The 13,546-nt window shown below is 43.1% G+C and overlaps 1 protein-coding gene across 1 annotated transcript in view; it reads left to right on the top strand.

The window, feature by feature from the left end:
* FNDC3B (fibronectin type III domain containing 3B) overlaps positions 1 to 13,546 on the top strand; it is a 185,220-nt gene that overhangs the window by 124,547 nt on the left and 47,127 nt on the right. Inside the window, exons 8-11 of the mRNA XM_030954819.1 lie at positions 80 to 237; positions 2,398 to 2,457; positions 5,157 to 5,295; positions 5,619 to 5,672. Coding sequence (XP_030810679.1) covers positions 80 to 237; positions 2,398 to 2,457; positions 5,157 to 5,295; positions 5,619 to 5,672 — 411 coding nt within the window. The remainder of the gene's footprint in view (positions 1 to 79; positions 238 to 2,397; positions 2,458 to 5,156; positions 5,296 to 5,618; positions 5,673 to 13,546) is intronic.

Consider the following 13,546-nt stretch of genomic DNA (forward strand, 5'->3'; position numbering starts at 1 on the left):
AAGATGCAAGCAAAAAACAAATGCTTAAAGAATAGTTGTTTTTCCTTGGATTTCAGATTAACTGATGGTTCTTTTCTAGGTTACAAATATTCAAGCAAGAACAGTTTTGCTGTCCTGGTCACCTCCCACTGGCCTTCTCAATGCAGATAGACACAACAATGGTTTGCCTTACACCTGTACCTACGAGGTTGCCTTATCAGATAAAGGGAGGGATGGAAAATACAAGATCATTTACAGGTAAAAACCAGCATCTTTACACTTTTTTGTTTCATTAGGAGTAAATCCTCTGAGCTTTCCAGGGTGTATCCTGGCATGGCCATGAGTCACAGAAGAAAGGCTCATGTTTCCTCACCAGAGGAGCTCGCAGGGATCTGGTGGAGTGCATGTCACAAGGTCCCTAATTGCCACCCCATCCCACTCCCTGGCACGTGGCACATCCTGCCTGCAATGCCATCACTCCTGTTGCCAGTGAAAAGGTTACTTTTTCTTTTATGCTAAATGTCAAAACCTTTCGTGTACGCCATGCAGGCAGGAGAGCTGCCTTCCTAATGGGCTAATTTTGTGTGGACTTGCAGAATTTAGAAGAGTAAAATCTTGTTATTTCAGCTAACGAGAAAAATGTGAGGGCTTTGTTGCTTTGTGGTGTCTTAGATGAGCAGAGGAGGGAGTGGAGCAGTCAGTAGGTTACAGAGGCTCCCCAGAAAAACCCAAATACTTGGCTCTCAGCAGGCTTCAGTAAAAATTCTGAGGGATTTCTCTGTGTCTCCTTGCAGTGATCCTCTGAGCTCATTCTGTGATCAAGCACATATGGTGTTATGCCTTTCTTTTTCCCCACTAATGACGTCTAGGAAAGAGAATTTGGAGATGTGACCTTGGCTATTGTGAAATAGCTAATCCTTCCCAAGTCTCATTAAATAAAGTCCAGGTGATAGAGCATTTAAGGAATTACCTCTTGAGACCAAGCCATCTCCTTTCTTAAGATGTCCTGTGAATTAGGGTATTCCTCTTGGTATGTTGAAGGCAGCTCTTGGATAATACAAAAAGGGTGTATTAACCAGGGAAAGGCTGCCTGATTTTACTCTTTTTTTTTTTCTGGCATTTACAGCAGCTGTTTGTGAGCATCTCCATAGTCAAGTGTGTGCTGCTGAGCTTTTAAAGTGGGAAGGACACTTTCTAGTACTTCTTGTGCTTGATGGCTGCACATTTTCTCCTGGTTATGAAATGTTGTGCATCTGTTTTAAAGCTGCTGGTGGTGATGTGTCTCCTGCTGCTGGCCAGAGTGCAGCCCTTAGCTTGATGTGGTATGTTCCATCAGGAGCAGCAGTAATTGTTATTACCATAGGCAAAAGAGAGTCTGCAATGTGCTGAATACATTGTCTTTGGAAGGAGGTGCACTCGTTTCAGAGGGGAAAAACTGGATTTGCAGAGCATTGTATTATATCAAATAAAAAATAGAAGGCTTGCTGCTGGTGGATTTCTGGCGACCCAGCAGGCATGTGCTTTCTGGTGGATTTTGTTCTATTGATTTTGAGACATCTCCCTGTATTGGTCCAGCTAGCTATGAAATATTTCTTTATGCTAAATTGAGAGCTTTCTTGTTTCCCATATTTTAATAAAATCATGAATAAGCCAAGTTCTTACATGAGATGGCTATTACTTATTAAGCACTGACCCGTACCTTAATCTTCACAGATTTGGCAACACATGACTGAGCCCAGTGTTCATTTACCAGCAAACAAGCCAGAAGGAAAAAGAATAGCCCTAACTATGTTGGCTGCTTTTGAAATTAATAGATTGTATGCTGGTTATTTCTTAAAATGTCCAAACCACTTTGCTTTAAGTTGTCTTGGTATTGAAAGAGAGCTGGGTCCAGCTGTTTGGGTGTTAATTAAATGTCTCCTTGCTGTGGTCCTCACAGGGAGTGGGGTTCTGGAGGAGAGAGCAATAAGTGAAATGGTTGTGCAAGAAGCTCTGCTTCTTCCTCTGCAGTTCAATGGGTCACTGTGTATGAAGTATTTTGAATAGGGAATGTGCAGAAACGACAACAATAATGTTTGGGTTTTGCTCTTTTCAGCTCTGGGAGGGTTGAAAACCACAATGAGCTTTATACAAATATCAGCAAAATATGAGGTAGCGTTGAAATTAACCCATATATTTAGTTTACTGAATAACTTGGTGTGATGAATTCTTTTCTTCTTCTGTGCATATGGAGCTTTATGAAGTTTTCAGGAAATGTGAAGTGTGTTGACAAATTATTGGTATATGGTTTGCTACTGTTTCTCTTCAGAAGGATTATTTTTCTTCGAATTATAACACTAGAAAATCACTAGCTGTGCCAAGTGGGATATTGCTTTTCATAATTTATTGATTTATTTGGTTTGGATTTCTTTCCTGTAGTGGAGAAGAATTAGAATATCACCTGAAGGACCTTAGGCCAGCAACAGATTATCATGTCAGGTGAGTTAGCATGATTTCAATGTCACTTAAACTCTTCAATGATATGAGAATAAATGTGAAAGACTTTGAAGTAAATATACAGTGTAGTTCAAGAATTTTATGGTCACCTCTGTGGTTGGGTTTTTCAGTGGTTTCTAAATATTTTATCATAGATTTTATCTTGGACTATGAGAGTGCTTTTTGAGCAGTATCTTTCATTGTGGTGTTGTCATTACTTTAGTAAGAGATAAAAATAAGTTTATGATGTGTATTTCTGTGTAGATAACAGGCCTTGGAAGTGCTTATGTATGAAAGTAGGATATCTGAGGTAATTTAAAAAATTTGACTCAAGCAACTGGTGTTTCTTCAGTTCCTGTGAGATGAACACTGGAAGTACTCCACTCTTTTTTCATAAGGAGGCCACGCTTTGGGAAGTAAAGCTGCTGCATACAGATCCATCTGACCATAGTCACTTCAGCATTTATTCCAAGAAAAAAATGGATTCACACTGAACTGTGTTGATGTTTTCATAACATATTTCTCTTTGCTTCTGATTTATTAACACATTCTAGTTTTGTTCTCTGATGGTTTTAACACTGTGTTACCTGCTCATGTTGCTTTTTTTTAAAGACTTTATGAACCAAACCTTTGAATTTACATCCTGTTCACTTACCCTCAATATCCTTGAAAAAAAAATCCTTTCACTCTTGTCTATTGTTCCCTTCTGTTTTTCCAGACAAGGGCTAGGCACACTGTTTCACATCAAGGTTGCTCCTGTTTGTAAAACCTTAAAGAACAAACACCTTGCTTCTGAACTCTAAAAAAAAAAATCCAACACCAAAATGTGTCCATCTAGCTCTGCTACTATAGATTATTTTTATTTTTAAGGATTATTTCTAGTGGAGCCCTAAAACGAACTTTTCAAGTAGAAGCACAAGACCAGAAGGAACTTCTCATAAACGAGGAAAAGATGCAGCTCCTGGGTAGGGCAGGAGCCTTGTCCTTAGCAGCAAAGGGATGGTACCAAGGAGGAGGTTGTAAAACACTGTTGAGCTTCCTTCTGAGCATTGAACATCTCTTTTGAAGCCAAATTCAATCACCAGAGAGGTCACCATGCACAGCTGGGCTGAGTTCTCAGTCATTTTTAGGGGTGTTGTGGGTATTTGCCCCAGGTCCTGGCTAACTTCTTCCTCCCTACCTACAGTTCCCTCCACCTTCTTGCAGGTTTTCCAGTAAGTTCTGTTTAAAAAGGAGTGACTAAATACAAAAGTCAGACTTGCAAAGCAGCAGCACAGTTTGTAGTGGAGCGAGCTGTCACTGAAGCAGCGGCTGTTTGCTTTCCACCACAGTTTTTTTGGTTTTTTTTTTTCCTTCACTGAAACTACATTATGTATTAATGACTGTGAAGAAATAAATCTGTTGAGTAAAGACATTTATGGGGCCAGCATTACTGGGCAGATCGCCTTGGGTCTCCTTGACCTTGGCAGCATCTCTCAGGGCTTTGTCTCTGCTGGACAAGGTGCTTGTGCTCCTTGCTGCCCTGCTGGGCCCTTGGACAGCCTGGAGCAGCCTGGTTTGCTCTGAACCACCACCTGCTTCCCTCCAGGTGTATTGCTGTGGTGCCCTCAGAGCTGGCTGTGCTCAGGGTTTCAGTGGCTTGCAGGAGATGCCCCTTGAGCTCGTTTTCACACAGTTTTATTTCCCTTGTGGGGTGTGTTGGATGCCAGGCCACGCTCATTTCCAGCACACACATGTGCCACTTGCCAGATGCAGACTCAATTAATTAATTGTGTTTCTTGTTGCTCCTGCCTGCTAACAGGTGATGTATAAAGCAGCACCAGATCTCATGTACCTCCCCCAGAAGGTTTGATTCTATGTAGGTGGTCATTGTGCATAAATTACTCTTATCTACTGAAAACAAATTTAGAAATTGCCCTTTCTTCAGCTCTGCATTCAAGCACACAATAGCTACAGCCAACTCAGGGGTCATTGTCTGGTCATGGCCTGAACTTTTCTTTGAGTAGAAGACTCCCAGTTTGCACTTTCTTTTGCTGCATGGAAAATGTGAAGGGGAAAAATAACGTCATTACTTTTTCAGAGAAAAGCACCTCGTGAGGAAGTGCTCAACTATATCCCATTTGCTTTCCCATATTTGTTATTGCATGTTCCATGCTGACATATATGGAGGATTTGCCTAAAATCAAATTTGCTTCGAAGATTTTTAGTTTATCACAGCAGTGTTGCTGGCCTGTGTTAGTTCTAGTTCATGGAGGTGCAGTAAATGTTGATTCCTGAGTTATGTAGGAGAAGATTGTACCCATGGAAGGAGACCAGCAGATACCTGCACTCAACATGGTACATGTGGATCAAGTGCAAACCAGGCATTAAAGTTGATAACTTTTTCTCTGTTGTATTTCAAGGAAGACTTTACCAGAGTGTGTGGAAGCCTGGCAATAGGCAAGGAAATATTGGTGGGAAGAAAAGATAATGAAGATAACTCAGTGGTCTATGGGAATATTTACACAAAACACTGTTCCTCTTCTGCTGTAATTATTTTTGCATTCTTGTATAAGTGAAGCAAAGCTAGGATTGCCATTGGGCTGGGATAGGTCTGTCATTAGTGGATGGTGTTGTGGGTGCTTTGGTGGTCAAACACTGTGGCCAAGGCAGTGCCACTTCGTGTGTCAGCACATTTATAACCCATTTCAATTCTGTTCCAGGGTATATGCAACGTACAACTCAGTCAAAGGATCCTGCTCAGAGCCAGTCAGCTTCACCACTCACAGCTCAGCACCAGAGAGCCCCTTCCCACCCAAAGCCTCGCACAGGACCAAAAGCTCCTTAACCTTACAGTGGAAGGTGGGTAACACTTGGTTCAGGCAAAGCCGGGGGAAAGTTCTGACAGTGAGCATAAATGTTGGAAATAATTGAAAGCTGAGACAGTCATTTTGCAGTAAGGGACTTGAACTTGCTCTGCTCTGACAAATCCCTTCCTGTGCACCGACCTGACTTTTAAAATGTATGTGTTTCATTATGTCCAGCTCCTTCCCAGCATTCGTTAAGAGGTTGCCAAGCCATGTGCAAAGCTTTGGTTTCACTTGAAGCTGTACTCATTTGCCTGGGGGAGGTGAAGCTGTTTTCTCTTACTCCCCAAATCACCTTTTGTTTATTTTTGTTCGCAGGCACCCATTGATAATGGTTCAAAAATCACCAGCTACCTTCTGGAGTGGGATGAGGTAAGTAGTAACTGGTTGAAATAAATACACAAATAAATGGCACTCAGACTTTACAAGGATTTGCTGAGTAAAGAAAAGTAATTAAATACAGGAGAAAGTAGAAATGGGAAAATTAAATCCTGATGGCATTAGGTAAAGAGTTGGAAAGGTGAAAGAGGCAATGGGGGGAAAACTTTCCGTTCAATTTATTTTATATAGAGACAGTGTTCTGTTTCTGTACCCTTGAAGTGTTTTATCACTCATTTGGTGTACTTTATTTAATTAGCATTACTTGCTATTTAATTACTTATGATGTATCTTACAGTTCTGTTCATGATCTCTTTCTTCTGCTGCTGAGTGCAGAATAAACACTTGTTCCTGCCTTAGAGGAGAAGAGCCATGATCTTGCAGACCTGTCCACAGAAATGTACTCAGGGTCAAAATAAGTGTCCTCTGTGTACTGGCAATTAGCCCCCTTCCAGACACAAAAGGAAATAAGTTTTCTCCTAAGTATCTTCTGTGGTTAGTGAGCACTGGGCTTTTGGGAGACTGCCCTGACAGATGATGTGCAGGATTTTTTGGGAGTGTATTCTTGTGAGTCCTCCCTCTGTCCCCTAATTTCTGCCCCCTTTCCTTTGTACAAGTCATATTTCTGCAGAAAGCATGGGTCAGGGAGTTTTATCTCTGAAGGAAAAGAATAAATTGGATGACAGAAAGGGCTTGGACAACGTGTAAATAAAAGTCATGAGTTGGGAAATGAAGGGTGTGAAAGGGAGTTTGGTTGTAAAGTCTGAGAAACATCTCTTGAGGTCTTTTGTAGTCTAAAAATATTCTAAAGGGAGTATTCTGTTATGAATAGTTTTCCACCATGGCATTAGTAACACATTCCCTGCTCGTTCTGCTGCATGTTGGGTGTTTGGAACCACTCACTGTGCAAACATTATTGTGTGCACTGTCACAGCTGGTGGGGTCTGCGTGGTGAGAAACCCTCAGAACCTGAACTAAAGTTGAGCAGTAACTTCAGAATGACTTGCTGTCCCTCTGCACATAGTGCAAAACCAAAGGTTGTCACTGAAGAAGGGAAAAAGGGGAGTGTGAAGTCTGGGAAAGGAGATAGAGAGATTTCTGTAAAAGGATGGGCCAGGATGGTCCTGTTAGACCTGTGACATCTGGACTGTGCACTTGTGATTTCTTCTAAAGCTTCCAGTAACTTAGAGCTGAAGGAGCAGAGCAGCACAGAGCAGTGGAAACATGGATGATTCCAGCCTGCAAAGGAAAGGGAAGCAACAGAAAGTCCTGTCAGAAGGACCATCAGCACATAATTAATACAGTGCAAATACTATAATGTTAATTTTGACTGCATGGAGAATAGGCATGCTTTTGTATATATATATAAGACAATTCTAAAATCCTTCTGTCCTTCAAACTCGTCAATAAGAATTTTGTCTTCAGAAAGAATACTTATGGCACCCATTTTTCACAGAGCAGAAGCAGTTTGGTTTAGGGTAGTTCAGTTACCAATGGGAAAAAAATAAGGCATCCAGATTCCCTTAGTCTACCTGTTTTAATTAGCTTGTTTTCTCAGTAACAGCCCTGAAATCTGAGATTATAATGGATAGCTAGCCAGCACAGATGAAAGAATAATGGCCCTGCACAAATTAATTTGGTGCATCTCCAATGGTTTGACAGGATTCCTGGCTGAAATGTAGCTGGCAGGTTCTGAGACAGTTAATGCCACAGGTGTAGCTTCTCTAAATTTTTTTTAGAAAAATAAGAGATAAGAGATTTCTGTCTCTTATCTCTCTGATGAGAGACAGAAATGCAACTTTAAGCCACTGAAATGAAAGCCTGCTATTGAAGCTTGTGAAAGGAAAAGTCTGAAGATGCAGGCTGGCCGTGCCTGGGTTTGCAGCAGCCCCATCACAGGCAGTGGTGGGCTGGCAGGATGCTGCAGTCACTTTTCCATGGGCCATGGCAGGCTGTGCCTCTGAGGGGAAGTGCACTCAGCTGCCGGAATTCTGGCACCCAGGTACAAAAGAGAATTCACTTGCAGTGCCCTGCAGCCCCGTGCTTGGTTCTGTAAACTCCACATCAGCAAAAGCCTTCTCCACAAGGCCACAGTGTGTCCTGCTGAAATCAAGGAGTACATACATCAGGGCACAGCAGAGGGCTTGCCAGGCAGCAGTGAGCACGCTGCCAGGTCTCAGCTAGAGCAGCAGTCATTAGCTGTGAGGCACAGGGTAAACTACAAACACGGGAAAATCAGCCATCAGAGGGAGATGAAATCGTGGCTGCAAAGCAGACGGGGCTTTGCAAGAGCAGAGAGCAAGAAATCTGTCAGGTGATAAAGGTGGAGAAACACCCTAAAGTGGCAGCCTGCTTAGGAAGTTGAGTCCCTTCCTAGGGAAGAATGGTGTGGAAAGCCCTTGCCACACTCACGGCGCAGAGGTCCTGGAAGGCTCCTGTGCAAAGGCTGGAAACAAAGCTGGCATCAGGCATGGGAGGTGTGCAGAGGGCTGGGGGCATCCAGGCAAACACTCCAGTTGTGTCCCAGTCACACCAGTGTGTTCCCCCAGCTCAGGCAGAGTTATCCCTCCAAGGGAGGGGCTCCTGCAGCCCCTTTGTGCTCCTGGCTAGGGGGTCACAGATGTCTGTCTGTCTGTCTGTCTGTCTGTCTGTAGGACAGCCCAGATCTCAGAGTGTGTCAGATGCTCAGGGTTCCTCCTGTTTTTATGGGGTAGAGGAGCAGTTTGTAGCATCCAAAGTGCCTCCAGGAGTGTAGGTGGCATCACTTGTGTGTGCAGAAAATGAATTGTGGCTGTAAAACCCCAGGATTAGGTGAGCTGGGAAATTCTAGAAGGTTATACTGCTTAATATGTTACTGTGCCACCCTACCCAGCTGCTGCTGCAATTTGGTTCTCAGGTTTGGGGTTTTTCCTGACCTGCAGACTCTGAAAGGTTGTTAGTACATAAAGCCATTCCAGTTATCCTACATTTTTCTATCCCAGTTTGGCTTAAATGGTTTGTAATGTAACTGGTGCTACATGCTTGGTTAAAAAACACAAATGCTTTCCCTTTACTGATCCAAGTCTTTGAATTAGAGTTGTCATACCTTGCTAATAAATGGTTATCTCTTAAAATGCCTGAAGAACTATGAAGGACACTTCATTCTTTAATAGGAGAGTAAAAGATCAGTTCACCAAATTGCCACTCAGGTACACTGGATGTACCCTAGGAAAATTTCCACTGACTCTAAAGAAGTAAGGATCAGCCCCTGTCTCAGGTATTCTGGATTTCATTGGGATTGGAACATGCTTGCACCACAGGTGCATTAGTTCCCTGGCAATAAAATCAGTTCAAATTAGTAATTAAGGAAAACTTCACCTTCTGGCTCTTTTGCTATGAACTTTGAACTTAAAAACCTGAACTGAATTGATGACTTGGTGCCAGGATTGATTATTCAGGGTAAGCAAAAAGCTAATCAGGGAAAAAATAGCATTAAAAATGTACCAAACAGAAAACATGACTGCAAAGGAGGTGATGCTTTCCCTGATGCTAGCATTCATCAAAATCACTAAACTGTAGCTGCACTGAAAAATGCTGCTGGCACTGCTTAAGAACCAGGCCTTTGTTACTAATTAGATGTGAAATGCTTGTTGTGTGATTAAGTGGTAGTAAATAAACGTTTCTCTTGTGTATATGTATAGCCAGAGTATCCTATTCATTCTCGATGGGAAAGGGCAGGAATGTTCCTGAGCCACAGACAAGGACATCCCTCTCACACAGTGTGTGTCCCTGTTCTGTGCAGAGCTCAAAGCAGCTTTAATTCTTACCCAGTAAGCAGCTCATTTTAATTTACTCCAGAGAGAGACTGATACAATACCACCCTACTTAATGATTTGATGATGGAGAGTTAATAATGAAGTTTACATAGAGATAAATGGGTTTAATTTTGTTCTGCCACAAAGTTTTAAGTTCCTCGAGGTAGCAGAGATGTGCTTGTTTATACCAGCTGATAATCTGAGCCAGGCATCTCAGTGGTGATTTTCCAGGGCTGGGTACAGGGAGCTCCATGTCTGTGTTTGTTCACTTACCTGCCCCCCGAGTTTGTTCTGTGGCTGTGCCACTCTTGTGAGACATGCAAGAGGAGAGCCTTGCATACAATTGGGGTTTGTGTATAATTCAGGGATGTTTTGTAGGTCCTTTTCTGCCTCCTGAGTGTTTGTGTATAGAGAAAACTCAGTTACTTGCATAACTGGCAGAGTAAATGCTTTGCAGAGATCTGAGGGTGTGTTGCACTAATTGTTGACAGTTTGCTCCTCAGCTCTGTGTCAGATTGAATTGCAGTCTGTTCCTTTTTATTGCCAGCACGACCCAAACACAGAAGCCAGTGCTGGTGTGGCCACAGCAGATGTCAGTGCTGCATCCTGCTCACAGATGTGCTGCTGAGCTTTGCTTCAGCCCTGTGCAGGACTGTGCTCCATTCCTGCCCTGCTGTACCTGCAGCGGCCCCTTGCTCCTCTTGTGTTTATTTGCTGGGTCTGCTGCAGGGACCTCAGTCAACAAAACCCATTTCAAATCCCTTCTTCGGTCAATACACTCTCCAAAGGAAATCATGCACCCCGTGTTGGGTGAGTGTGCAGCTTGAAATATTGCTGAAAGAGCAGGCAGAGCTATAGTGGTGTTTAAACACTGTTGGAGCATTGTGCAATGCAGGGTGGATTTGTGGAGCTGAATTGTCCTTGTTTCCTCAGACAAGGATGGTCCATCACAGGGTGGGTTGTCCTGGAGAGCAAAAGGGAGCCCAGGCTGGAGGAGGCAGGAGAAGACTTCCCCAGGCTGGGGAAGTGGAACAGCGCTCTCCCTCTGAAATCTGGGGATTACAAATCCTTGCAGAAATGATACTGTGTATTTTAAGCAACTTATGAAACATTATTTGAAGGATTAAAAACTTGGATGCCGAGTGTACAAAGACTGGGAGAAGGATTCTGGGAAAGCTGTAAGACTCTTGGGTGGCAGCCAGTACCAGCCTGCCAGTTGTTCCTGTCTATAATTATGCCAGCATTAGTGCTTTCATAAATCTTGGGAGAGAAGGAGCGGAGAGGCTATTTCCAGGCTATTAATGCCAGGATAATTAGAAATATCGGCCAGCCTCTCCAATTAGTGCCAACAGAATCCAAAATACCAGCCAGTCTGAGTAATCTGAATACCAGTTGGTCTCTGAGCGAGTCTGGGGAATGTACAATACCAGTTCTGGAAGAGAAATATATACAATATCAGGGTTTGTACTGTTATAAAGTCAAGGATACCTTAAATGTTTGGCAATCTTGGCAAAATTTTAACCAGCCAGGCTGACAAATGAGAGTTTGCTTGGCCCATTGCTCTCAGTTCAGGCATTGTGCTAGAGGTGAGATTTTCCATTATTTCCCTTTTTTTTCCAGCATTGTTTTATTGACCATATGCTTAGCAATTGGTCACTTTGTTCTCTTGGAAAAAAAGCATAGGAAAATTATTTTTTTAAAAGGCATTCTTAAACAGAAATCCAAAATAAATTAAATGTTTTCAATTATTTATAAGCAGTGAAATCATTAAAGAGTTGAGGAAAAATTAATTTAAGTCTACTCAACCTGTAAAAGGGAGTTTGCATAGGGGAAAAAATCTATTTTTAGTAGTGCCGAACTGATGAATGGATATTTTACTGAAACATAAGACTTCTAATTAGGTTTTGTATAGTCTGCATTTTAAATATATTACTGCTGAGCTGAGCAGTATGCTCACCTGTTATTTCTGTCCTAAAGAAATTCTACCATAGAACTCTGTAACTAGGAATTCTATCATAACACTCTATGGCTAGGCATTTTAGATCTGAAAATATTTTCCTCATTTACAAAATGTTTTTGCTTTGTGTTTCGTGATTCTTTTCCAATTCCCCTCCTGAATTTGCCTGAGCTGTGCAGTAATGCTGGAGCAGGTGGGTGAAGCTGAAGGAGGTTGTGTGTAAGGGAGTTCTAGAACAAGTGTAGGCTCCCTCTGTATAAATAAAAGTTCTGGCTGTTTGCCAGTGTGCTAAACGTCCCTTCAGTGCCTTCACACTGCTGTGCTGTGCTGGAAATCATCTCTGTGGCTGTTTTTAGCCTGATAAACACATCCTGGAGATTCACTACAAATGTGTCAGGGAGTTTTTCCTTCTGTGTCACAATCCGAGGGAGAAGAGCTAGAAATTGGCAGGGGCTGGAGAATGGGCCAGTGAAAAGTGCATGTCCCACTCAGGCATTTTTGAGCTCTTTAGTGGTGATGTTCTGAGCATGGAGGAGGAGCAGTGTGTGGGAGGGCAAAGTGAGCCCAAGGAGGCACAGCAGGTGGGGCTGCTGGCCTCAGGGAGGATTCCTATCTAAATAGTACAGTAAATAGTACAGTAAAAATTAAAAATGGTGCAGACACCTGCCAAAATAGTAAATGGCTCAGCAGAGCTTTTCACTCAGAAGTTGCAGAGATGGGCATAACCTTGTTTTCTGCACATGCTGGAGCCCTTGGGTGTGATTTGTCAGGCTTCCATTCTGGTGGGCTTTTGGGTACTTCATAATGTACCAAATTCTTAATTATTTTCATAAATAATATATATATATATATGTTTTATATTTTATATTTTATGTATAAATAAATAATAATAAATAATGATATAATGTCTAATAATTCTGTGTTTGAGTACTGAAATTAAAACTCCTTTCAGCTGTTCCAGCACTGGTAGATATTATTTATGAGGAGCTGAGCAGTCCATGCCTTTTTTCCTGAAAGATTTCAATCTGACCATTTTCCATGTGTGGCCTAGAATGAGTCCAGATATTCCCGGCTATTTTAGGGTCTCTGTCCTGCAAACAGCTGGGCTTCATTCCTGCCCCAGGGTGTACCAAGCTGGGGTACATTGGTAAGGGTTTGGTTTTGTTTTAAATGTGATGGGATCAGGGAGAGAACTTCTGAGTGTCCTTGTGCTCGGCGGTGCTGAGGTACAAACCAGCACCTGAGGAAGTGATTGGGAGCTGGAGAAGTGTCTCCATTCCCTCTGGGATGCTGCCTCGTGTTTGGGAGCTGCAGAAGTGTCTCCATTCCCTCTGGGATGCTGCCTCGTGTTTGGGAGCTGCAGAAGTGTCTCCATTCCCTCTGGGATGCTGCCTCGTGTTTGGGAGCTGGAGAAGTGTCTCCATTCCCCCTGGGATGCTGCCTTGTGCTGCCTTTCCCAGGATGGATCATTGCTCCAGGTCATGGTGATGTGAAGCTCCCAAACACCATCCCTCTGGCAAACAAGTTCCTTAACAAAGTTCCAGACTTCCCCAAAAAGCTCTGTTCGCTCATCACACGCGGCGTGCTCGGGGCAGTGGGTGGGTGCAGAGCCTGGCACGCTGGATATTCCTTTGGGATGAGGATATTTTGCCCCGGAGAGCAGGGCAAGGTCCCTGCCAGCTTGTCCCGCTGGCTGTGCTGGACTGTGGGGAGCGAGAGCCCTCTGGTGGGATAGGGAATTGCTGAGACAATCCCAGCGAGGGATGCACAGGGGAGGACAGTGTGTGCAGAGCGTTGGCTGCACCTTCCCCCTGCTCCTGTGACCAAGGAGATGCAAAGATTCGTTCAATTCATAATTTTCCCACTTTTTTGTTCGTGAGTGGGATAAATTGTATTTCAATGTGCTGTAGACACATCTCACAACTCCCAGAAGGTGAGAAGAGAAGGGATGTGGCAGCAGGCAGACTCTGCTGAGCTGTGTGATTTTCAGAGCACAGCGGTGCTGTCAGTGCTCACACAGCTTCCTTTATGAAAACATCTCATTCTGATAGCACTCCTGAAACAAGCATGGCGTGGTTTTGTTTCATAGCGATCCAATCACGGATTTCTCTCTTTCC

Source organism: Camarhynchus parvulus, chromosome 9, assembly GCF_901933205.1.
Source record: "Camarhynchus parvulus chromosome 9, STF_HiC, whole genome shotgun sequence".
Lineage (NCBI taxonomy): Eukaryota > Metazoa > Chordata > Aves > Passeriformes > Thraupidae > Camarhynchus > Camarhynchus parvulus.